Below are 27,609 nucleotides of genomic sequence, written 5' to 3'. Positions count from 1 at the left end.
CTGCTGTCAGAGGTCCCACCGCCAGGGTCCACACTATGCATTGCCTGCTGCCAGTGCCACACGTCACTCCACCTCCTCCTGCTGCTGCTGTTGTATTTATCCTACTGCTGTCAGAGGTCCCACCGCCAGAGTCCACACTACGCATTGCCTGCTGTCAGTGCCACACGTCACTCCACCTCCTGCTGCTGTTGTATTTATCCTGCTGCTGTTAGTGGTCCCACCGCCAGAGTCCACACTATGCATTGCCTGCTGTCAGTGCCACACGTCACTCCTCCTCCTACTGCTGCTGTTGTATTTATCCTGCTGCTGTCAGTGGTCCCACCGCCAGGGTCCACACAATGCATTGCCTGCTGCCAGTGCCACACGTCACGTTTTCAGTTTTGTTTTTTTAAGTACACCTATTTCAATGTGAATTCACTTTAAAAAAAACACACAAAAAAACCCCGAATTCACGAATACGAATTTTTAACGAATTTTAGGCGTAACCTCGAACCGAATATGAACTCGAATCGAATTTCGTGGTCGAAGGCGAATTCGAATTCGAACGTCATGCGGACCCGAATTCGAATGTACCCGAACCGAATTTTGGTACATCTGAGCATGCCTGATACTATAGCACATTCTGATAGTAATCTGGATGAAGGAGTTGTGGGGATTATAAAATCCCCAATCATACTACCCTACCCCTAACAAATGATGATAGCCCTGGCATGAAATTATGACCAAGTAACTTCCCAAATGATTTTTCAACAATTATTCCAGAACAGATAACAGGCAAAGAAAAAGTTAGAAAGCGAAAAGGAAAGGAAGAAAGAAAATAAAGAAATAAAAGAGAATAAGGGGTAACTGAGCTGATAACCATAATATCCCAATCCGTCAAAGGGAGTATTCTTTCCACATCCAGAAACCTATAGAGAATCTTATCCCAGAAATAGAGGAGAACGTTCCCATACCTTGTTAAACAATTGTATTTTATCTGATAACTGGGCCGATAAATACTCCATTTTATACACATAAGCCACCCTAGCCATGAATTCTTGTTTTGTTGGAATTTTATGATCTTTCCAATGAAATGCTATTAAACACCTAGCTGCTGTTAAATAATTGTTCACCAGTCTCTGGGTATGTGTCTTAATTTTCGAAATCGGTTTACCCAAGACACGTATCCAGGGATCTTTAGGAATCACTACATCGATTTGTGAATGGATAGTTTCTATAATTGAGTCCCAATATGTTTGCATCTTTGGACAACCCCAGAACATGTGAAACATAGAGCCAACATGACCACATGCCCACCAACAAAGAGGAGAGACTGCAGGATAACATTTATGTAAACGTTCAGGAGTCCTATACCACAGCATTAATATCTTATATATGTTTTCCTTAGTTGTTACACACAAAGAAGTTTTAGCAATGTTAGACCATATCTTTTTCCAGTCCTCCAAAGAAGTAGTAGTATTACACATTGAGTCCCAATATTTAATATATTTCAACTGAGAGTTAGGAGAATCTTTGGTTGGAGCATTAATCCAAGAATATAATTGTAATATTATCCCTTTAGAAGTGGGACCCATCTCCCAGATACCTTCAAATTCTGATTTACTGGGAAAAATCAACGAAGGAGAAATAGAGCGAAGAAAGCTGAGGATTTGTAGATATTGTAGGAAATGGATGTCCTTTAAATGCAAATGGTCTTTCAAGACTTTAAAAGAATATATTTGATTAGTGAATGGGCCCAGCAGGTCTTCAATCCAAAGCACATCATTTTCCTTCCATGAAGAAAAAGAAGATTCTAACCCTGGCAGGAACTTCGGGTTGCCAAATTGGTTGAAGGCTTGTATCTTTAGGGAAAAAGGTCATTTTCTTTTTTAAACAACTCCAAAGCCTTAGACTGAAATCGATGAGAGCACTTTAGTATCAAAAGGTGGTGACGTATAAGTGTGAAATAGAGTCGAGCTAGGGTGCCAGGGTGCAAACTGTTAGAATTCTATTTGGGCCCATGGAGCATGAGGACTTTTAGATCCCCAGGCTATCATTTGTCTGAGCTGACATGCAACATAATAGTTATAAATATTTGGCACTGACAGTCCCCCATATTGTATCTGGGGCATAAGCGTGTTCCTTGCAATTCGTGGGGGATAGTGGTGCCAAATAAAATGAAATAATTTCTTTTGTAAAGGTATAAACACGTAACGTGGGATACACAATGGCATGACAGACATCAGATAAACCAATTTGGGGAGAGAATTTTTTTTAAAGGATGTCATCCTGCCCACCCAAGACATATGAGATGAAGTAGCCAAATCTTTACTTATCCTCTGAAGTACTGAATTATTTATGTTTTCCAGTCTTATCTGCTGTTCTCTAACTTTAGTAAATTAGCTTTACTTTTCCCATTCAATGGTACACTGATAAACTCAGCTTTCTAGAAAAGTTCTTATTTTTTCTTCTATCCTACAGGAATATTATGGCTTTCACTTGGGTCTGAGCTGGTTTATATCACCTTACTGGTAATTAGTTTTGGACTTCTGCTACTTGAAATTTTTTACAATGGGAGTCCAGTATGCGGCCTGAAACTCAATGCATTTGCTGCAATGTCATCAGTACTTTCAGGTAAGAAATTATTATTCAAGTGTAACTGTCGGGCATAAAATCAAAAATCATTTATTTTATCTGGTAAACAAGTAATAAGGTTGCTAACTTGGCAATCTAAAAGTTAAAAATCACTCTTACTTTTCTTATCCATAAGACAACATTACCTAGTTTCCATGCCTCTTATTTAGAAGCACAGACTAACCAGCAAGCTCATGGTGACCCAGAACTCATTGGGGTGTGTAAGGGACTACAATGGTCCTGTAACGATTGTGGAACTTTCTCCGTGATCAGCGCACAACGCGTGCGCTGACTCGGCGGAAATCCTCCACAAGCGTATATTTGCAGGCACCCAGCAAAAGGTGCTACGCACCTGTAGAGGGAAATTCCTGTCGGCAGATGGCGCTGGGGAGTGCAGAGGAACCAATCCTCTGTACCTCCACAAGTGCCAGACAGGAATTGTACGAAGCGCAGAACGCAATCGCAAGAGAGGCGATTGCGAATGAGATTGAGCAAAGGGACAGGTTGTATGTGTGTGCGCCAATCCAGTCGCCACCCCGCGACCGCGCACACACAACAGCAGATATGAAATAGGAACGCGATCGCGAGAGGTGCGATCGCCAGACGTGACACAAGGCTGATCAGAATAGAATACGAGGGTAGCAAAGGCACAGCAAATAATACAATAAGGAGATACGGAAAATAACAAACGCTAGCTAACCGCGAACACCGCACTCATTCGCAACAGTGCACGCGGTTATGCGCGGTCTCCACGTGATAAGCACAATAGAGACAAGCACGCCTAACTAACCATCGACAGACAAACATGAAACAGAGGACGCGAGCGCTTGCTTAACGGTTACCTCACCGAGCCACCAGCAAGCGTAGCAGACAAGACAGACACACGAAAACAGGGACAAGCGAGAGATAGGATCCACAGCACTAGCGAAAAGTGGCTAGCGCGATCCAGGTACAGAGTAGCAGAACAGAAGGATCCCCAGCGCTAGCGAAAAGTAGCTAGCGCGATCCCAGGAGACAGAACAGAAGAGATAGCTGGTAGCAACCGCTGCACCAGCTATACACCAAGAACAGAGATCAGAACCATTTCCTGTTGACCACCTTTGGGGCAGGACAATGGCAACAGGCAAGACAATACAGAACAGGCAATACAGATAATACAACCTGACTGGGCTAGAAGGGGAGCCTAAAGCAACCCCCAGGAATTATACTAGATAGCAATGGATGACACTCCAGCAGTGTCCATCAGGAACAGACCATGGAAAGGAAATGACCAGCAAAGCCTTCTGGGAAACATAAAGCTCTTATAGTGCCAGTCATCAAAGAAGGCAGGTAGGGGATTTGCATAACGAATGTATGCAAATTCCCCAGCAAGAGAACAGACCAGAACTTGCAATGGAAAGACAGGTCTCTGTTCCGGAGTCCTGCAGCATGCAAACCTAAACAATGGTCAAAAGGCTGCCTGCCTGCGCAGGCAGCTGAGCGGATTCTCACAGGTCCTAAAAGCCCCCTTACTAAGATGTTAAGAAAAACAACAATTTGCTTTCCTAAAACAGAAAGAATTTGCGATAATTCAGGTTGGAGTGAGCTCGAGATGTCTCCCAGGCACCACTGCTGAATATATGCAAATTAACCATTGTACCCTTAGAAGCTAAACACACCTCCAGAACCGCTGGAATGCAATGATGTGTCAGCTTGTTAATATGTACAGAGCCATAATAATCCAACATGCATACAGACTGTTTCGGATTGTTTGATCCTCATCAGTGCATGGCATGGATTAATTTGGCTCTATGGAGTAGGGCTTGTAAATCCGAGAGGCACAGACTAACCAGCAAGCTCATGGTGACCCAGAACTCATTGGGGTGTGTAAGGGACTACAATGGTCCTAAAAGCCCCCTTACTAAGATGTTAAGAAAAACAAAAGTTTGCTTTCCTAAAACAGAAAGAATTTGCGATAATTCAGGTTGGAGTGAGCTCGAGATGTCTTATTTAGAACATCTGCCACACAAAGGAAGTTGCAGGGCATGATGAATTTTCGTTTTTTCTTCCTTATTTTCCTCCCTCTATTCCCCTCAGACTTACCAAATGCTGCCTGAAGAAAAGTAAAGGAAACCAGCTCTGCAGTCACAAAATGACAATTCTCTTTCTATTGCAGAGCTGGGTGGGAGTGTCTGAAGACTGGGAGAGGGTGGGCAATGCATACACAATCAGGCAGAGGAAAGTAAGGGAGGAACTGACATCAGGATTGGCTTCAAGATAGACACATTTAAGATGGAAAATCCTAAGAAGGATTTTCTCTCTTTTTTTTTTTAACTATAGAAAAATCACTAAGGTCAAAATGTGGACAGTGCAATACATATATTATGTAAGTAGAGCAAGCATTTATGTACTTATATACTGTATGTGCTGTTGTTTTGTTCCTGAGATAGCATGGCTGACAGCTCCTCTTTAAGAATATGTCATTAGTAATGTTTACTGAATAAATATGCATATCTAGTAAAGAAAATGAAATAGTGAAAAAATCAAATGTACATCCATGGGTAGCAAGAAAAATGGGCGCCGGTGGCTAGTGGACGAAAAGGGCGCCACCATAGACTATAATGCATTTATCGCTAATACAGAGCCCAAAGCAGAAAAAAGGGAGCCCGATAAATATCGTTACAACATTAAAGCTTTTGAAATATGTTATCGTTTTAGAAACATGCAACTTTTTTTCACTATTTAAAGTTTATTGAAAAATAGTGCACCAAACAAAGTGGAATCAAAGCTGTCTTACGCAGAAGCCTAGAATAACAAGCTATCTCAAGAAAAAAAAAACAATGATGCATATAAAGATATTCATGAATATTTCACAGAAGATAATATCAGGTAATGTGATCCAGGATATCAAATATGAAAACAGGGATACTATCATATATTAAAGACAGCATATGATATGATAATTCCAAACCAAATCGGAAATTAAACCGATCACATAACAAGTGATGTGAGTATGACCGTTCTCCCTGTGTCAGAAAGAGGGGAGACAGAAAAGAGAAGAAAAAGAAAAAGGAGGTAGAGAGACAAGGAAGAAAGGAAGAAAAAGTGTCTCAGGCCAGCAACAGAAGTTTGTAATCTTCTGGATACTAAAATTCAACCCATACTGACCAGGTGATGAAATATTGTTCTGTGCGGTCCTGTGATAGAAGAATCAATTCCTCCAACTGAGCTATGGAATCCATTTTCCGCATCCAAGTGACAACTGTTGGCGGGGAGACAGACGTCCAATGTGCCGCTATGAGAGATCTGGCAGCGTTAATCATGTGCATGACATGCACATGATTATCAGGGACTGTGGTTAATAAAAGCATTTGGTATAATTGGGAGACAAGATGCCTATGAGGGGCGCTACTTAGCACTAGACTTTCAAAAGAGGAAAGGGGTTTGTTCCAATTAAATTTGTCTTTCATAGATGAAAGGTAGTGACAGATCTGAAAGTATTGCCAGCGGGATAATGGAATGTCTGGACATAGTTGGGACATTTCAGTGGATTATTTAATGACGTCATGGGTAATGAAATTCAAGACTCTTGGACATTTACCCGGGAGCCATTCTGTTAAGAAAGGTATATCAGCAGGGCCGGATTTGTACTCTTTACCGCCCAAGGCCGCTGTCACCAGCCGCCCCCCTTCAGTATAGGTAGCCAGATGACCCCTCCCCCTTTTCCTCTAGTATAGATAACCTGATGACCCCCACCCCCCCAGTATAGGTAGCCAGATGAATCCTCCCCCCTTTCCCTCTTGTATAGATAGCCAGCTAGCTATCTATACTAATCTTTAATGCCTCCTTTTTCCACTTTTACCCTTTCAGTATAGGTAGCCAGCTTGCCTTCACACCGCAGCAGCCATCAATGTCACTCATTTCTCAGCTCATCTCCAGTGCCGAAGCATCCTATTTACCTCGGTCTCCAATGCTGCCCAAGTCCATAGTCGCAGGCCACAATGCAAACGTGCACAGAGAGCAAGATGGCCCCTGCACAAGCTGCTGGCAGAGTACCATGGCCAGGCGCTCGCCTGATCTCCGTGGATTGCAGTATTTGCAAGTTTGCAAATGCTGCAAAAGTTCAGCCTGCTGCTTTGGTGCCCTTGCTCCTGTGGTGCCCTAGGCCATGGCCGAGGAGGCCTAGGCCTAAATCCGGCCCTGTATATCAGCATAAGGGGTGAGTGAAGGATTATCTCTTAGAGGTGCTAATTTGCCTGGGAAGGAAGTCAAGCCAGCACTAGGGAGAAAGTGTCTCATGGAGCGTACTGTGGCCATCATGATAGGGTTTTTCCAATTCCGTCTACGTCTATCTGAGCTATCTGTCCCGCCTAATGAGCATGCAGCACTATTGGCAGTTTCTTGTTCAATTATTACCCATTGTTTGGGGGATGTCATGTTTGCCTACTCCACAACCCTGCACATCTGAGATGCCAGGTGATATTTGAATAGGTCAGGGAGTCCAACACTGCCTAGCTCTTTTGGAATAGATAGATAGTTCAATTAGAGAAAGGTTTATGTCCCCAAATGAAGAGAATGATGTGAGTTTGTCAGGTTTTCATAAAAGCAGCAGGACTTTCTATGGGCAAACATTGACTGATATACAGAAATTTAAGTAAAAGGTTCCTTTTAATTGAGGTCATTCTACTGAACCTTGTTAGGTGCTTTTGTTGTCCCCATTTTAGATAGTCAGCTTTAACCACTTAACGACCGCCCACTGCACAGGGGCGGTCGGAAAGTGGAAGCCCTAAGGGCCGGCTAACGCACAGAGGCGGCGGTCCTTTTAGGAGCATGGGCGGAGCGATCGCGTCATCCGTGATGCGATCCTCTGCCGGGGATCGATGGCTGGGCACTTAGACTCCAGCCCCCCGGCCAATTAGCAGCGCCGGCGAGTGGAGGAATACACAAGTTCAGCCAATTAAAGTGTATAAGGCACTTTGTTAGGTAAACAAAGTGCTTTATACACGCTTCCTCCTCACCTCGTGGTCTCTTTGTTCCAGAGATCACCAGCGAGTAGGAAGCACTAGTAAGTATACACCACACATTTTTTTTCTCCCACACAGCCCCCCTGATCTCCCACCCCAGCCTTCAGACCCCCCCTGATCACCCCAGCAGACCCCTGCCAGCACCCTTGCACCCCTCTAACCCCCCCCTGTCACTAACTATCGACGCTATCCCCTAGATTAGGTCCCTAACTGCCTCCTGATCACCCCTGATCCTCCCCCCTACCTTTAGATCACCCCCAGACCCCATCCCAGACTATTATTATTATTATTATTATTTAGTATTTATATAGCGCCAACATATTACGCAGCGCTGTACAGTGTATATATATATATATTGTCTTGTCACTAACTGTCCCTCAAAGGAGCTCACAATCTAATCCCTACAATTGCCATATGTCTATATTATGTAGTGTAAGTACTGTAGTCTAGGGACAATTTTAGGGGGAGCCAATTAACTTATCTGTATGTTTTTGGAATGCGGGAGAAAACCGGAGTGCCCGGAGGAAACCCACACAGACACGGAGAGAACATACAAACTCTTTGCAGATAGTGCCCTGGCTGGGATTCGAACCAGGGACCCAGCGCTGCAAGGCGAGAGAGCTAACCACTACGCCACCGTGCTAACCACTACCCCCCTGTATACTGTATACATCTGTATACAGCTAGCTTACCCCCTGATTTCCCTCTGATCCCCCTCTGATCACCTGTCTATCACCTGTCCAACACCCCTCAGCACCCCCACCCATCAGAGCAGACCCTAACTGCCCCGCGGGGGCAACCGATCACCTGCCCAGACCCTCAATTGCCCTCAGACCCCCCTCCTGATTACATCCCCTGCGCATTGTTTACAACTGTCCTCCCCAGCAATCACTAACTGATCTTCGATCAGTAACCCCCTGTGTCTGCCTCTCATCAGATCAGGACTCAGTCTGCCCTGTGCGGGCTCCTGATCAACCCCCCACCCCCTCAAATTGCCCTCAGACCCCCCCTAATTACCTTCCGAGTGCATTGCATTTGACTGTGCTGTGATTGTATTCGATCGTGCTGCAATTGTATTTGATTGTCCCGTGATCTGCTTCGATTGTCCCGTGATTGTTTGATTGCCTCTGAGACCCCACTTCCCGCCACCCCCAACCCCACCCTCCCCCCCCAACCACCTCCTCCTGAGTGCATCAGATTTGCTTGTGCTGTGATTGGATTCGATTGTGCTGTAATTGTATTTGATTGTCCCGTGATCGGCTTTGATTGTCCCGTGATTGTTTGATTGCCTCTGAGACCCCACTTCCCACCAACCCCAACCACCCCCCCCCCCCCCCCCCTCACCCCCATCACCTTCCGAGTGCATCAGATTTGATTGTGCTGTGATTGGATTTGATTGTGCTGTAATTGTATTTGATTGTCCCGTGATCAACTTTGATTGTCCCGTGATTGTTTGATTGCCTCTGAGACCCCACTTCCCACCAACCCCAACCCCCCCTCCACCACCACCCCCACCCCCCATCACCTTCCGAGTGCATCAGATTTGATTGTGCGGTGATTGGATTTGATTGTCCTGTATTTGTATTTGATTGTCCCGTGATCGGTTTTGATTGTTCCGTGATTGTTTGATTGCCTCTGAGACCCCACTCGCCACCACCCCCAAACCCCCACCAACCCCAAACCCCCCACTCCAGATCATCCCCCTGTTACTATCCTAGTGATCTAAAAACAGTGATCAGTGAAAACTGACACTTTTTTAGTATCACTAGTGTTAGCAGTTAGGCCAGTTAGCTAGGCCCCTTTGTTAGGGTCAGTTAGTGCCCAGCCCACTGCACCGCATTCACCGATTAGTCGCCGATTAGCGCCATCACTGTCGCTAATCAGAATTGGTACTGTATAGTATCTAGTGATCATTCCTGATCGCAGACAGATCTATAGCAGTACATTAGGGTCACCTTAGTGTAGGTACCACTAAAAACGCAGTGTTTACCCGATCAGGCCTGATCGTTCGCCCGCACTTGCGTTCAGCCGCCCCACTGTAGTGACAGATTTTTTTTTTTTCTGATCACTGCAAAAACACTGTACACTAGCTGTGGCGCTGTAAAGATCAGTTTTAATTTTTTTTTTCAAAACTCAGTGACCACAGCTTTCTACCTCTCAAATACTCCCTTTTGCTAGGTAGGTGCTCTTTTTTTCTGGGTAGTCTCGGAGGAAAACCCCATAAATTTAGCAGTCCACAATGGCAAGAAGGGGGATTTCCGATGAGGAGGTATACAGGTACATGGACCAGTCGGATGAGAGCGTTTGGGAAGACTCAGCCGACGAATCATCCGGGTCCGAATTTGAACCTGTGGAAAGCAGTGGTTCTCTGACCGAAAGTGATGACGAGGTTTTGGTCCCGGCTAGAGCCAGGCGTACCAGACCCCATGTTGTTAGACCGCAGGTGGCGCAGGATCCGCCTCAAGGGCAGCAGGGTGGTGCTAGCGCTGATGAGTGTTTTCTTGGTGAGGTAGGCACCAGCAGCGCAGCATCTCCTGGACTTAGTACCAGTACTTCCGTAGACCCTGGTGAAGTGGTGAGCGCCAGCATGGAAGTTGAAACTGGTACGGTGGCACGTGCAGTAGTACCCCCGTCGCAGCCACCAAGAAGAAGACGGGCCCATAGTACCAATAGACTCCCAGAGTTGCTGGCAAATCCAGATTGGCAATCCCCTGATTCCGCCACACCCGTAGTGCCCCCTTTCACCGCCCAGTCTGGAGTCCAGGTGGCGACAGCTCATCTAGGAACAGCCCTAGACTTTTTGCAGCTGTTCATCACCCAGGTTCTCTTGGACTTAAAAAGACACTGAAGCGAAAAAAATATATGATATATTGAATTGGTTGTGTACTATGAATAATTACTAGAAGATTAGCAGCAAAGAAAATATTCTCATATTTTTATTTTCAGATATATAGTGTTTTTTCTAACATTGCACCATTCTCTAATATGTGCAGATTACACAACACTCAGCATTCAAAATGATTCTTTCAGAGCATTCTGTGAACTAATGACCTCTCCTCTGCCAGAGGAAAAGTAAATAGTCCAGGAACAGTTGAGATAATAAAAGTCAGATAACAGCCCTCTCCAGGACTTTGAAAGTCTAGAGATAATGGCTTTTTTGTATAGAGATAACAACTGGAGTTTCTTATCTCTTCCTGTACTGGAAGCAATTAGACTGATGTATCTGACCTTAATGTTTTATTTCTTAGCTGTACTACACATACAAATCATAATATCAGTTTTTTTTTTCGCTTCAGTGTCTCTTTAATTGTGGTTGAGACCAACCGTAAAGCCACACAATTCATCACCGAGAACCCGGATAGCAGCTATGCCCAGCCTTTCCGGTGGAAACCAGTCTAAGTTTCCGAACTTAAAATCTTTTTGGCCCTTATCCTTCACTTGGGACTAATGAAACAGAATGTATTGCGGTCGTATTGGTCTACGAACCCAGTACATCATGTTCCCTTGTACCCTGCTGCCATGTCCAGGACACGATTTGAGTCCATCCTGCGCTTCCTGCACTTCAATGACGACAAAACCTGTCATAAAAAGGACCACCTTGCTTATGACCGACTCCACAAAATTCGGCCCCTCATAGACCACCTGTCATCAACATTTGCAGATGCTTATACCCCTGAACGGAACATCTGCGTAGACGAGTCCCTCTTACGCTTTACTGGGTGCCTTGGCATCAAACAGTACATCCCAAGCAAGCGCACCCGGTATGGGGTGAAACTATATAAGCTCTGTGAAAGGGCCACATGCTATACATGTCGTTTTAGAGTCTATGAGGGAAAAGACTCAAAATTGGAGCCGGTCGGATGCCCTGACTACCTGGGGAGCAGTGGAAAGGTTGTGTGGGACTTGGTGTCACCCTTGTTCCAGAAGGGGTACAATCTTTATGTGGACAACTATTACTCAAGTGTGGCCCTCTATCAGCACTTAAAGTTAGAAGGAATCCGATGCAGTGGCACTGCGCGGCCTAGTCACCAGGGCTTCCCCCAACGGCTCGTTACCACCAGACTTGAACGGGGGCAGAGGGCCGCCTTGCGTACTGATGACCTGCTCGCGGTGAAATGGAGGGACAAGAGGGACGTTTACTTTCTGTCCACCATTCACACAGACACGACAGTCCAAATTCAACGGGCAACTGAGGTCATTGAAAAGCCCCTTGTCGTCCACGAATATAATGTCAACATGGGAGGGGTGGACTTCAATGACCAGAGGTTAGCGCCATATTTAATTTCCCAGAAAACAAGACGCTGGTATAAGAAAGCGTCTTTTTATCTGATTCAATTGGCAGTTTACAACAGCTTTGTTCTCTACAGTAAGGCTGGGAGAACTGGATCTTTCCTTCAATTTCAGGAACAGATCGTTCTGGACCTCTTGTATCCAGGAGGTACCAGCCTCCCCCCCAAATGCAACTAGCCGACTGCATGGAAGGCATTACGCCCATCAGCTTCCGAGTACCCCAGGTCAACGCATCCGAAGAAAACGTTGTCGTGTCTGCAGCAGTGCTAGAAGAAGGACTGACACCAGTTTTTATTTTCCCAAATGTCCTGACCAGCTTGGCCTATGCCTAGGGGAGTGTTTTGAGAGGTACCATGAGCAGGTACAAGATTAGAACCTAGGGAACTCCAGACACAGGAGTAAGCACACACTCAGTGGTATTTCTCATATTGTCCCAGGGGGAGGAGAGGTAAGCTTGAAAACCAAACAAACAGGTAAGCATAAAAGTCGGAAGAAGGATCGGTTTCCATGCTTGATATTGCTGATCTGTGCTGTGTTGGCGATATAAGACGGCATGTTTGAATTTCCCTTGACTGTGGACACCCCCGGTTTATATGTGATTTACTTTGGGCCTATGATGATACTTTAATGCCACACAGAGTCATCTATATTGGCAGGCATATTGCTGTATACTACAGGCATAATGCTGTATACTAAAGTTCTGAGGCCCAGTCACATAAGTTGGTGGCTCACCCTGAGTGCAGGGTGGCACGGTGTGTCTCTCTCCTGAGGTTATCCTTGCCATTGATGTGGAGGAAAATCTGCCATTGATGTGGAGCAAGGTATGTTTGCCGTTCATTTTTCCTTTCAGCCCAGAGTACATTACCCGTATACCCAATATAAGGAGTATAGCAGAAACTCCTAATACTGGCCATACATGTAATGATTGCAGAGACCCTAAAATGCCAGGACAGACTCCACAAATGACCCCATTTTGGAAAGAGGACACCCTAAAGTATTCTGTGAGGTGCATGGTAAGTTAATAGAAGATTTTAGTTTTTGTCACAAGTTCGCAGAATTTTTTTTTTTTTTTTTTTTTACAAAGTGTCATTTTCCGTTAACTTGTGACAAAAAAAATAAAATTTTCAATGACCTCACCATTCCCCTCATGGAATACCTTGTTGTGTATTCTTTCCAAAATGGGGTCATTTGTGGGGTTTATAACTGTCCTGGCAAGGGGGGGGGGGGGTGCTAAATTTTGAGCACCCCTGTAAAGCCTAAAGGTACTCATTGGACTCTGGGCCCCTTAGCGCAGTTACAGTGCAAAAAAGTGCCACACATGTGGTATCGCCATACTTGGGAGAAGTAGTATAATGTGTTTTGTGGTGTATTTTTACACATACCCATGCTGGGTGGGAGAAATATCTCTGTAAATGGACAATTGTGTGTAAAAAAAATCAAGATTGTCATTTACAGAGATATTTCTCCCACCCAGCATGAGTATGTGTAAAAATACACCTCAAAACACATTATACTACTTCTCCCGAGTACGGCGATACCACATGTGTGGCACTTTTTTGCACCCTAACTGTGCTAAGGGGCCCAAAGTCCAATGAGTACCTTTAGGATTTCACAGGTCATTTTGCGTCATTTGATTTCCAGACTACTCCTCACGGCTTAGGGCCCCTAAAATGCCAGGGCAGTATAGGAACCCCACAAATGACCCCATTTTAGAAAGAAGACACCCCAAGGTATTCTGTTAGGACTATGGTGAGTTCATAGAAGATTTTATTTTTTGTCACAAGTTAGCGGAAAGTGACACTTTGTGAAAAAAAAAATCAATTTCAGCTAATTTGTGACAAAAAAATAAAATCTTCTATGAACTCACCATACTCCTAACAGAATACCTTGGGGTTTCTTCTTTCTAAAATGGGGTCATTTGTGGGGTTCCTATACTGCCCTGGCATTTTAGGGGCCCTAAACCGTGAGGAGTAGTCTGGAAACCAAATGCCGCAAAATGACCCTTGAAATCCTAAAGGTACTCATTGGACTTCGGGTCCCTTAGCGCAGTTAGGGTGCAAAAAAGTGCCACACATGTGGTATCGCCGTACTCGGGAGAAGTAGTACAATGTGTTTTGGGGTGTATTTTTACACATACCCATGCTGGGTGGGAGAAATATCTCTGTAAATGGACAATTGTGTGTAAAAAAATCAATAAAATTGTCATTTACAGAGATATTTCTCCCACCCAGCATGAGTATATGTACAAATACACCACAAAACACATTAAACTACTTCTCCTGAGTAAGGCGATACCACATGTGTGGCACTTTTTTGCAGCCTAACTGCGCTAAGGGGCCCAAAGTCCAATGAGCACCTTTAGGCTTTACAGTGGTGCTTACAAATTAGCACCCCCCAAAATGCGAGGACAGTAAACACACCCCACAAATTACCCCATTTTGGAAAGTAGACACTTCAAGGTATTCAGAGAGGGGCATGGTGAGTCTGTGGCAGATTTATTTATTTTTTTGTCACAAGTTAGCAGAAATGGAAACTTTTTTTTTTTTCTTGTCACAAACTGTCATTTTCCGCTAACTTGTGACAAAAAATAATATCTTCTATGAACTCACTATGCCTCTCAGTGAATACTTTGGGATGTCTTCTTTCCAAAATGGGGTGATTTGGGGGGTATTTATACTATCCTGGAATTCTAGCCCCTCATGAAACATGACAGGTGGTCAGAAAAGTCAGAGATGCTTCAAAATGGGAAAATTCACTTTTTGCACCATAGTTTGTAAACGCTATAACTTTTACCCAAACCAATAAATATAGGCTGAATGGGGTTTTTTTTGTCAAAAACATGTTTGTCCACATTTTTTGCGCTGCATGTATACAGAAATTTTACTTTATTTGAAAAATGGCAGCACAGAAAGTTAAAAAAATCATTTTTTTGACAAAATTCATGTCTTTTTTGATGAATATAATAAAAAGTAAAAATCGCAGCAGCAATCAAATAGCACCAAAAGAAAGCTTTATTAGTGACAAGAAAAGGAGCCAAATTCATTTAGGTGGTAGGATGTATGAGCGAGCAATAAACCGTGAAAGCTGCAGTGGTCTGAATGGAAAAAAAGGGTCTGGTCCTTAAGGGGGGGTAAAGCCTGCGGTCCTCAAGTGGTTAAAGGGAATCTGAACTTAGGAAAATTATTTAAAATAAACAGATGACGTAGCTGCAAATGAATATTACATACTAACCTCACCGTCTATTCCTCTCAGAAGCTCACTATTTTCTTCTTACAGTGATCCCTTACAGTTCTGACAATATTTTGTTAGAACCGAAATATTCCAGTTGCTGTCAGTTATACATCAGCAGCTGTCAGTTACAACTAAATGTGCAAGGTAAAGTCCATGTTTCCCTATGGCTCAAGTGGGTGATATTACAGTTTAAAAGTGTGCTGACCAGGAAGCTGTTATGGGTAATGGCCATTTTTAAAATGGAGGACAGATAATTTTATTGATCACAGTGGACAAATGGGACGCAGGAGAGGAGAAAGAGATTGAGTAGAATCATCAACTCTCAGGAAGATAGTGTCATATTGCAACAGGATCTGGATAGGATGGTGTAACGATTGTGGAACTTTCTCTGTGATCAGCGCACAACGCGTGCACTGATACGGCGGAAATCCTCCACAAGCGTATATTTGCAGGCACCCAGCAAAAGGTGCAACGCACCCGTAGAGGGAAATTCCTGTCGGCAGATGGTGCTAGGGAGTGCAGAGGAACCAATCCTCTGTACCTCCACAAATGCCAGACAGGAATTGTACGAAGCGCAGAACGCAATCGCAAGAGAAGCGATTGCGAATGAGAACGAACAAAGGGACAGATTGTATGTGTGTGCGCCAATCTAGTCGCCACCCCGCGACCGCGCACACACAACAGCAGATATGAAATAGGATTGCGATCGCGAGAGGTGCGATTGCCAGACGTGACACAAGGCAGATCAGAACAGAATACGAGGTTAGCAAAGGCACAGCAAATAATACAATGAGAATAACAAGGAAAATAACAAACGCTAGCTAACCGCGGACACCGCACTCATTCGCAACAGTGCACGCGGTTATGTGCGGTCTCCACGTGATAAGCACAATAGAGACAAGCACGCCTAACTAACCATTGACAGACAAACATGAAACAGAGGATGCGAGCGCTTGCTCAACGGTTACCTCACCGAGCCTCCAGCAAGCGCTCGTAGCAGACAAGACAGACACACGAAAACAGGAACAGGCGGGAGATAGGATCCACAGCACTAGCGAAAGTGACTAGCGCAATCCAGGTACAGAGTAGCAGAACAGAAGGATCCACAGCACTAGCGGAAAGTGGCTAGTGCGATCCCAGGAGACAGAACAGAAGGATCCACAGCGCTAACGAAAAGTGGCTAGCGCGATCCCAGGAGACAGAACAGAAGGATCCACAGCGCTAGCGAAAAGTGGCTAGCGCGATCCCAGGAGACAGATCAGAAGAGATAGCTGGTAGCAACCGCTGTACCAGCTATACTCCAAGAACAGAGATCAGAACCATTTCCTGTCGACCACCGTTGGGACAGGACAATGGTAACAGAACAAACAAACAGATAAACAATCCTAACTGCACTAGAGAAAACCTGCCTAGCGCAGATTCAGGAATTACTCTAAGCTGATCTTCAAACAAAGAGCATGGCTGACACTCCCGGCAGGAGTGTTACACAGGACTAAATCCTTATGAACAGCAAAGCATTGTGGGACACACATAGTACTTATAGTACACGCCTCCAATGAATGTGGCCAGGCAATTTGCATGACAACGTATGCAAATTCCTCAGCAAGCACAAGCTGCAAAACTGACAGAAGCTCTTCTTTCCAGAGTCCTGCAGCATGCAAATCTAAACAATGGTCAAAAAGCTGCCTGCCTGCACAGGCAGCTGAGCAAATCATCACAGATGGCTATATGGGCACATACATGGCAGATGAAATTCAATGTTGAAAAATGTAAAATCATGCATGGGATACAGTTGGGGACATCAAACTTGGAGAAGGACTTAGGAGTACTCATCGACAACAAAATAAATAATCATACTCAATGCCAAGCCGCTGCAGCTAAAGCTAACAAAATTTTGGGATGCATTAAAAGGGAAATAAAAACTTGAGATGCTAGCATAATATTGCCCCTGTTTAACTCTCTAGTAAGGTCACATCTGGAATATGGAATTCAGTTCTGGGCACCACATTACAAAAAAGATATTGCTGTTTTAGGGCAGGTGCAGAGACGAGCAACAAAATTGATATGTGGGATGGAAGGTCTCACTTATCAAGAAAGGTTAGATAAACTGGGTTTATTTAGTCTAGAGAAAAGACGCCTTAGAGGAGATCTAATTAACATGTATAAATACATCAGAGGGCAATATAATAGCTTGGCGGGTGAGCTTTTTGTCCCTAGGCCTTCTCAAAGGACTAGAGGACATGATCTGCGCATGGAGGAAAAACGTTTTAGCAATTTATTTAGGAAAGGGTTCTTTACAGTAAGAGTGATTAAGATGTGGAATGCATTGCTAAAGGAAGTCGTTATGGCAAACTCTATACCTGCATTTAAAGGGGGCTTAGATGCTTTCCTTGCGTTGAAAGACAGCCATGGCTACAATTACTAGGTAATGCCTAATGACGTTGATCCAGGGATTTTATCTGATTGCCATCTGGTGTCGGGAAGGATTTTTTTTCCCTTTTGGGGCTAATTGGACCATGCCTTGTAAGGGTTTTTTTCGTCTTCCTCTGGATCAACAGGGATATGTGAGGGAGCAGGCTGGAGTTGTACTCTGTCTGTGGTTGAACTCGATGGACGTATGTCTTTTTTCAACCAAAATAACTATGTAACTATGCAGTAGACTACACAGGAGGCAAGTATGGCCTGTGCATGGTTATTTTGACTTTTTATTTTCAGTTCAGGTTCTCTTTAAGAGTATTAGCAATCTGCTCAAAATTGTAAGTGATGTTTATCCCCATATACTTCAACAAGGAAGTGGACCAGGAGAAAGAAAATGAGGCCTTGCACAAATGGAGTGTCTTAGGATCTAATGATATGTTACGTGACCATTTGACATCTTGATAAACAGGCTATAGGAATACTGCAGCATTGATGGCATAGTTCTTCAGTGGTTCCAATCCTTCTTGAGTGGCAGAACCCAAAAAGTGTCTATGGGGCCCTTCCCGTGCACCCCTATACCACTTAAAGCGGAATATAACCCTGCATTTCAACTTTGCTCTAAAATATTATTTACAGCATATTATATGCAAAAAGCATTTTTTTTTTACTAGACCAGCATTGGAAGGGTTAAACACAGACGTTTCAAGTTGGTGGAGAGATATGCAGAAGTTCAGATTGTTACATTCTATGTATCTATTGATAAACAGTTACACACTCTTTGGCTGTCCTCCAACTCCTTCTCAGTCAGAGAGATGAGTCATTCAACACTTAGATACATTTCTGTAAACAAAATGTATCTCTTTTCAGCTTCGGATGCCTCTGCAGAAATCTAAAGGAACTTTAAAGCCCTGTGTAACCCTTCCAATGCTGGTCTAGTAAAAAAAAAATGCTGGTTGCATATAATATACTGTAAATAATGTTTTAGAGCAAAGTTGAAATGCAGGGTTATATTCCGCTTTAAGTATGGGGTGCCCCAGGGCTCAATCCTCTCTCCACTGCTTTTCACGATTTACATGTTACCGCTTGGATAACTAATCCAAAAACATGGCCTGACATACCACTGCCATTGCGGACGACACCCAACTATATCTTTCCTTCAAGCCTGGTGTGACAGACCCAACTCCAACTATAAATGCCTGCTTACGTGAACTACAGCAATGGATGAATGACAACTGGCTGAAACTAAATGCAGACAAAACTGAAGTCCTTCTGATCGGAGGGCAGTGCATGACAACAAAACAACTTAACTTGCAGTCTTCACTTCTGGGATTAGGAGGCACGGATCTACGCAGCTCTAATCATGTGCATAGCCTGGGAGTTCTAATTGATGGGGATTTAAACTTCAGAACTCACATCTCTGCTGTGGTGAAATCATCCTATTTTCACCTTAAGAACATCGCAAAAATCAAGCACCTCATCCCCCCAGAAGATCTACCAAATTTAGTTCATGCCTTCATTACCTCCCGACTGGAGTACTGCAATGCTCTCTACACCGGCCTTCCAAAAAATGACTTGTACCGCCTACAGCTGATACAGAACACTGCTGCCAGACTGCTAACCAACTAACCCCGTCACTGCCGCATAACGCCAGTCCTGCACTCCCTTCACTGGCTACCTATAGAATGGAGGGTCCTATTCAAGATCGGCCTACTGACATTTAAATCACTGAATAATCTGGGCCCTGGATACATGAAAGAAATGTTGCAGCTGCGTATCCCCGCATTCTCAGATCCACAGGTTCTAATAATCTAGTCATACCCAGAGTCCACTTGAAAACTGTTGGTCCCAGAGCCTTCTGTCATGCTGCCCCTACGTTTTGGAACTCCTTACCTCAACAGATCAGGACAGCGCCATCTTTATAGGTGTTTAAATCTAGACTGAAAACCCACCTGTTCAGTTTGGCATTTGCAGAAATATAACTTTTGTTGTGTGAAAAATTCATCCTACTATGAATTACTGAATCTGAGAGAGCCTAAGCGCTTTGAGTCCTATTGGAGAAAAGCGCTATAGAAATGTTATTGTATTGTATTGTATTGTATTGTAAGTGCTTAAAATTTGTAAGAGTTTATTTTTAGGTAACCGAATTCCTCAAATTTGGGGATAGAGACAAGGGGATCTTGTAGGTAAAAGAGTACCGTATATACTCGCATATAAGCCGACTCGCATATAAGCCGACCTCCCAACTTTTGCCTAAAAAAAACTGGAAAAAATGATTGACTCGCGTATAAGCCGGGGGGTAATGCAGTGGCTTCTGAGTTTCAATAACCAAAGTACAGTAAATGCCAATAAAATTACATTACTTCAGACATCACTACAGTATATGTTTTAAAATATTTATTTTAAAGAAAACATGAGTTTAAATAAGGACAGCACTCAATTCTGGTATAGGCTCATTATACGATAGGCTATGACTCAAAGACACTACAGTGAAGCTTACAAGTTGCAATATCTCTAAAAAGACTAGAGAAACTGATAACTGTAGTAAACTATGGTAAATCTAGTGAAGAATAGGCTTAACCAAGGCAATATTCTATACAGTAAACAATAACTTAAGAGTACAACCAGCAAGCAAGCTAAAACAGTTCAAAATCCTTCAAAACTGGATCCCTCATCATCTGTATCTGCGAACATATCTTCAAGTTGTGTGGGGTTCTCAACATAGATATTTTCATCACTGACTTCATTTTCGTCCCCATCACTGCTGTCATCCTCGTACAAAGTGCAGTCTTCACTGCCATCCATGGCATTACTGATGCCACATTTCAGGAAGGCACGTCGCACCATCTCATCAGGAATGTCTTCCCAGGCATATCGAACCCACTTTATGATTTCCATGCTGGGCTTCTTTAGATTTCCACCTTTTGTCAGTTTGACCAGATGACATCCATTCGTGCCACGTCTTGCGCACACGGTCTTTAAAGGGTTTGTTTAAAGAAACATCCAGGGGCTGCAATACAGATGTTAGTCCACCTGGAATAACAGCTAAAGTAACTTGACTAGATTTTGCAAGTTCTTTGATGTCATCGGATATGTGGGCCCTGAACATATCCCAAACCAGCAAAGATGGGTTTTTCTTTAAGGCTGCTCCTGGTCGTCCATTCCAAATTTCTTCCAGCTATTTTTTTGTTCCTTGTTAATCCATCCAGCCTTTAACTTGGGTATGCACAGTGATTAGTGGTGGGAATTTTACATTTTTAGGCAATGTCTTTCTTTTAAAAATGATGACAGGCCGCAGCTTGATTCCATTAGCCAAACATGACAGGACAACTGTGAAATGATTTTTTTCATTTCCTGTGGTTCTGACAAAAATAGTTTTTTCCCCCATACTTGGCACAGTTCTAGTGCTTGGAAGATCAAAAGTCATGGCTGTTTCATCCATGTTCCCTATGTCTCCCAGGTCATAATTATAAAGCCTCCTCTGTTTGATAATGAATGAATGGAAAGACATCACTTTTTCTGTAAGGTCTTGCGGCAACTTCTGTGAAATCTTTGTTCTTTGTCGCAAACATAGGCCAAACCGATTCATGAAGCGGGTACACCATCCTGCTGACGCAGCAAAATTTTCAATACCTGGTGCTTTGTACTTGTCTTCCTTTGCCATTTGAAGGGCACGTAACCGTATTCCCATACGTGTTACACAGTAAGCATTTTGCCGACATTCTAGAACCCATTTGTGCAATTCACTCTCTAGAGCAGGGGTCTCAAACTCAATTTACCTGGGGGGCCGCAGGAGGCAAAGTCAGGATGAGGCTGGGCTGCATAAGGAATTTCACAATCACGGCGCATCGCCGCCTCTGCCCGCCCCTCTCACTCTTCCTTTACAGAGAGGGGTGGGGAGAGGCGGCGATCCGTGCGGCGATCGACGTCAGGAGGGGCAGAGCTGAAGCTGAAAGTTTTGCCCCTTCCAGGAAATGCCGACGGATTGCCGGGCGATTTGGGGGCTCTGCAGCCCTCGTTTAGCGGCGGGGATGCGGCAAATTACTTTGGAGCACTGAAGCGAACTAAGGAAGCCTTTGCCGGCGAGGGCCACAAACTATTGTATCGAGGGCCGCAAATGGCCCGCGGGCCGTGAGTTTGAGACTCCTGCTCTAGAGCCTTATAAGAAATTGTCGGACCTCATAGAGCTTTTTTAGCCTTTGGAATCTGTGTTAACTCGGCCTTCATTTTCCGCCACTCCCTCACTTGTTTTTCATCAATACCAAATTCCCTACTTGCAATACTGTTTTTGCTTTCTTCTGCTTTTGTCACAACCTTAAGCTTGAAAGCAGCTTCGTATGACCTGCGTTTTCTTTTTGGTGCAAGATTACCAGTATCCATATCTAAAAAAAAAGAAGAAGAAAATACCGGTATAATGGGGGAGAAAGTACCGTAAACTGCCATCATTCTAATCTTGACTGTGAACGAGAGCATCCAGACTGCCCCTAGAATTAGGAAACCACCCCCATCCAGTAGCCAAATGCGCCCGCAGTAATGGCTAGCCCCTCTCCTTATAGTCAGATGTGACCACAGTAATGGCCATCCCCTCTTTTTAAAGCCACATGTGCCCGCAGCAATGGCCAGCCCCTCTCCTTATAGCCAGATGTGCGCGCAGTAATGGCCAGCCCTTGTCCTTACATGTGACCACAGTAATGGCCAGCCCCTCTCCTTAAAGAGAAACCATGACCAATAATTGACCTTCATCCCAATCAGTAACTGATACCCCCTTTTACATGAGAAATTATTACTTTTCACAAACAGACCATCAGGGGGCTCTGTATGGCTGATATTGTGGTGAAACCCCTCCCACAAGAAACTCTGAGTATCGTGGTACTCCTGGCAGTTTCCTGTCTGTGAACCTTGTTGCATTGTGGGAAATAGCTGTTTACAGCTGTTACCAACTGCCAAAAAAGCATGCAGCAGCTACATCACCTGCCAACAGTAAAAATATCACCATGTAATAAATGTCAGAATGTAAATCAGGGATTTAAAAGATTTTACAATGGGCAAACACTGACTAAATAATTTATACATAATTATTGTAAAAATGATCGAGCTTTTTTTTATTACATTATTTTCACTGGAGTTCCTCTTTAAAGCCAGATGTGCCCGCTGTACTGGACAGCCCCATGCCCTTTACTATGGTCAAGATAAATGTGGACATGCAATGCAGCCTAAAACTGGAGACCTAGGCAGGAGGGTAATGATCACAGTGACACCGAACAGCTAAAAGACGCTTGATCACAGCTTTTGGCAATCAAATGCTGTAATCAAGTGTCTTAGTGAGCAAAATAGGTGTTAGCTGTTCAGTGCCACTGTCATATTTACCCTCCTGCCTAGGCCTCTCCAGTTATAGGCTGTATTACATGTCCACATTTACTGGTATCCTACATCCAGTAATAAAAGTACGGTACCTTACATGTGAATCTGTGACAGTGCACTATACTGGGCTAATTGCAGGCAGATCTTGTTAGGCAGGGTAAATCACCAGCACAATCTGCAAGTTGGCTGTATGCAGTACTTGTACATAGGCTCACTGTTAATATTACAGTGAGCACATGTACTGCATACTGCATACAGCCGATTTGCAGATTTCCCTGGAGATTAACTTTGCCTAACAAGATCTGCCTGCAATCAGCCCAGTACTGTAAGTAATCTCAATTGCCAGCATTTTTTATTATTACCGGGTTTTTGCAGAAGCCCTCTTTAGCTTTCAATGCTCTGACTGTCTCAAGACGCCACTAGAGGGCATCATAGGGATGAGACAGTGAGAGCTGACGTCACACAGGCTTCTCTCACTTTACGGCCGCCGATCAGCGCTGCACGTGGTCTGTGTCCTGGCGTGCTGCTCTATGCACGCTCTTCTCGCCACCTCTCCGCCAGCAAAACCGGAGCTCCTGCAGCATAACTGGAAGCTCGCTCATCCCCGCTGGATGCGCTCTCTTCTTGCCACCTCTCCGCAAGCAAATCCGGAGCTCCATGCAGGATGGAAGCCTGTCATCCCCCGATAACAGCCAGCTCTGCCGCCTGACATGCATCCCCGCCGGCTTCAGCGCTGACAAGTGCCTGGCAAGTGTCCCCGCTCATCCCCGCCTGACACCGAATGGACAGCCGCCTGATGCCTGATGTCCCCGCTCATCCCCCACTGGATTAGATCAGCTAGGATGCCGGCAATGACCCAGGTATACACTTGGGGGGCACCGCAGTAGTCAGTCTGCACACTCAATTTGTATATGACTCGCATATAAACCGAAGGGTGGACTTTTGAGCACATTTTGGGGGGTCAAAAATTCAGTTTATATGCGAGTATATACGGTAAGTCGTCTGCAAATGCAGCTACTACCTGATTGGAAGAGCCTGTCCAAACCCCTTTAATATTTTTGTCAGATCTTACTGCATTTAAAGGAATACTATCAATACCCAAGTGTTCTAAAATGACAATGTACAAATAATGTCTAAGTAGCTGTGTAAACATTTTCCTACTTGTCCTGTTAAATATCAGAGGCAAAAGCTTTTATTCATTGTGTGTAGATTTTAGCTATGTTTGGAATGTCTCATTTGCAGAGGTATGAATCTGTATGAATCTCTGCAGTCTGACATGCTAAGAATAGTGTAATATTGAAGCAGATTTGAAAACAGGCATCAGGTTTCACACACTACAGTATTTTACAAATGTTTATATTGCACATAAGATACATTTCCTCTGCTCTCTCTGAGAGAAAGCTCTGCCTGTCGAGCCAGTGAAAAATGGCGCCGAGCACCGATAGATAAAAATGGCACCCATTCACTTACATTTTCAAATGATATTTATCGTTTTAAATGTTAAAAAATGGTGCCGTCCTTGTGAACATAATTTCTTATTTTAAAACCTGCTTTTTTTGTCCAGCCTGAACGTTATTTATCATTTTAAAGGGACTCCGAGCAGTGCAGAAACTATGGAAAGATGCATATAATATTAAAGCTCTTTTCCTCCTCTTTCCAATGATATATAAACCACCGCCCTACGCCTTTTAGTTTTCGCTATTTTTGCGATCGAAATTGCTGCGGCCGCGACTTCGATCGCGAAAATAGAGAAAACTAAAAGGCATACGGCGATGATTTAGGTGTCGTCAGAAAGAGGAGAAAGATAGCTTTAAAATGCTATCCATCTTTCCATAGTTATATTGTATTAAACAGGGCGACTTTTTCTCAAAGTCAGCAGCTCCATTAAGCAGGATGGAGCTGCTGACTTTAGGAAAAAGTCGTCCTGTGTAATACAATGCAACTATGGAATGGATATCATTTTAAAGCTCTCTTTCTCCTCTTTCTGACGACACCTAAATCGTCACCCTACGCCTTTTAGTTTTCTCTATTTTCGCGATCGAAGTCGCGGACGCAGCAATTTCGATCGCGAATATAGCGAAAACTAATTGGAAAGAGGAGAAAGAAAGAGAGCTTTAAAATGATATACATCTTTCCATAGTTTTTGCACTGCTCGGAGTCCCTTTAACCACTTAAGGACTGCAGTCATAAAACCCCTTAAGGACCAGAGCCTTTTTTTCCATTCAGACCACTGCAGCTTTAACGGTTTATTGCTCGGTCATACAACCTACCACCTAAATGAATTCTACCTCCTTTTCTTGTCACTAATACAGCTTTCTTTTGGTGCTATTTGATTGCTGCTGCAAGTTTTACTTTTTATTAGATTCATCAAAAAAGACATGAGTTTTGTCAAAAAAATGACTTTTTTAACTTTCTGTGCTGACATTTTTCAAATAAAGTAAAATTTCCTATACATTTGAGAGCGAAAGTTATTCTGCTACATGTCTTTGATAAAAAAAAACCATTCAGTGTATATTTATTGGATTGGGTAAAAGTTATAGCGTTTACAAACTATGGTGCCAAAACTGAATTTTCCCATTTTCAAGCATCTCTGACTTTTCTGCCCACCTGTCATGTTTCATGAGGTGCTAAAATTCCAGGATAGTATAAATACCCCCCAAATGACCCCATTTTGGAAAGAAGACATCCCAAAGTATTCACTGAGAGGCATGGTGAGTTCATAGAAGATTTTATTTTTTGTCACAAGTTAGCGGAAAATGACACTTTGTGACAAAAAAAAAAAAAAGTTTCCATTTCTTCTAACTTGCGACAAAAAAAAAATGAAATCTGCCACGGACTCACTATGCTCCTCTCTGAATACCTTGAAGGGTCTACTTTCCAAAATGGGGTCATTTGTGGGGTGTGTTTACTGTCCTGGCATTTTGGGGGTGCTAAATTGTAAGCACCCCTGTAAAGCCTAAAGGTGCTCATTGGACTTTGGGCCCCTTAGCGCAGTTAGGCTACAAAAAAGTGCCACACGTGGTATTGCCGTACTCAGGAGAAGTAGTGTAATGTGTTTTGGGGTGTATTTTTACACATACCCATGCTGGGTGGGAGAAATATCTCTGTAAATGACAATTTTTTTTATTTTTTTTACACACAATTGTCCATTTACAGAGTTATTTCTCCCACTCAGCATGGGTATGTGTAAAAATACACCCCAAAACACATTGTACTACTTCTCCTGAGTACGGCGATACCACATGTGTGGCACTTTTTTGCACCCTAACTGCGCTAAGGGGCCCAAAGTCCAATGAGTACCTTTAGGATTTCACAGGTCATTTTGAGACATTTGTTTTTAAGACTACTCCTCACAGTTTAGGGCCCCTAAAATGCCAGGGCAGTATAGGAACCCCACAAATGACCCCATTTTAGAAAGAAGACACTCCAAGGTATTCCAATAGGAGTATGGTGAGTCCATAGAAAATTTTATTTTTTGTCACAAGTTAGCGGAAATTGATTTTAAGTGATTTTTTTCACAAAGTGTCACTTTCCGCTAACTTGTGACAAAAAATAAAATCTTCTATGAACTTACCATACTCCTAACGGAATACCTTGGGGTGTCTTTCTAAAATGGGGTCATTTGTGGGGTTCCTATACTGCCCTGGCATTTTAGGGGCCCTAAACAGTGAGGAGTAGTCTTAAAAACAAATGTCTCAAAATGACCCTTAAAAATCCTAAAGGTACTCATTGGACTTTGGGCCCCTTAGCACACTTATTGTGAGGAGAACGGAAGCAATCATTCTCTGTGTCGCACAGTCTGTCTGCAGCTTTACGATTTCCGGAGAGTCTTGAAGTTTGCCAGGCAGGAGGATCATCCCAATCTGGTATATCAATTAATGACAGGTCTAGATCACGGCAGAAATCAGGGACCCCTTCAGAGTAAACATTTTTCCTCCTTGCAGCACTGATAGTGCAAAGGGAAAGCATCATCTATAGTTCAGGCCTTTTTTATGAGAGCTCGACAAGCCCTGATCAGGGTTCGTAGCTAGAAATGAGTGGGCCCCATAGCAAATTTTTGTATGCCCCCCCCCCCATAACCCCCCCCTCCATAACCCTCCCCCCCCACCCCCCACGACATGCACCTCTCGGAACCCCCACCCAAAAATTCCTCCAGAACCCTCCACCCCAACATGTGCACACCCCTCCAAGATCTAACACCCCCACACCCATCCTAGATCTCCCACCACAATGACAATACAAAACTCAAAGGAAAAACCAAAAGAAGTATATGAACATTTTAAAGTGAATGCTTACCGTTTTTAAAAACAAAAAAGTCAGATACTCACCTAAGGAGAGGGAAGGCTCGGTCCTAATGAGCCTTCCCTCTCCTCTCCCAGTGCCGGTCCCGCGCAGGATCCCCCGTGGCAGTATTCGACCAGTTCGGTCAAATACTGCCACTTCTGCATGCCTTCGGGAGCACTCGGGCTCCCGATGACGCGGCCGCTCCATACTACGCATGCGCGAGCGCCCTCTATGACGCGCTCGCGCGTACGTAGTATGGAGCGGCCCGTCTTCGGAAGCCAGAGTGCTCCCGAAGACCTCCGAAGTCCCTGCGGCGGCGGACGCGAACGGGGGAGACAGCGCAGCACCGAGGGCACCGGGAGAGGAGAGGGAAGGCTCATTAGGACCGAGCCTTCCCTCTCCTTAGGTGAGT

At 44.0% G+C, this 27,609-nt stretch overlaps 1 protein-coding gene across 2 annotated transcripts in view; it reads left to right on the top strand.

The window, feature by feature from the left end:
• GSG1 (germ cell associated 1) overlaps positions 1-27,609 on the top strand; it is a 987,297-nt gene that overhangs the window by 472,237 nt on the left and 487,451 nt on the right. For both annotated transcript variants that reach the window (XM_068240243.1, XM_068240244.1), the window contains exon 4: positions 2,461-2,613. In XM_068240243.1, the coding sequence (XP_068096344.1) occupies positions 2,461-2,613 (153 nt within the window). The remainder of the gene's footprint in view (positions 1-2,460; positions 2,614-27,609) is intronic.

Source organism: Hyperolius riggenbachi, chromosome 6 (assembly GCF_040937935.1).
Source record: "Hyperolius riggenbachi isolate aHypRig1 chromosome 6, aHypRig1.pri, whole genome shotgun sequence".
NCBI lineage: Eukaryota > Metazoa > Chordata > Amphibia > Anura > Hyperoliidae > Hyperolius > Hyperolius riggenbachi.
Note: the sequence above shows the minus strand (reverse complement) of the source record. Positions and strands in the feature narration are given on the sequence as shown.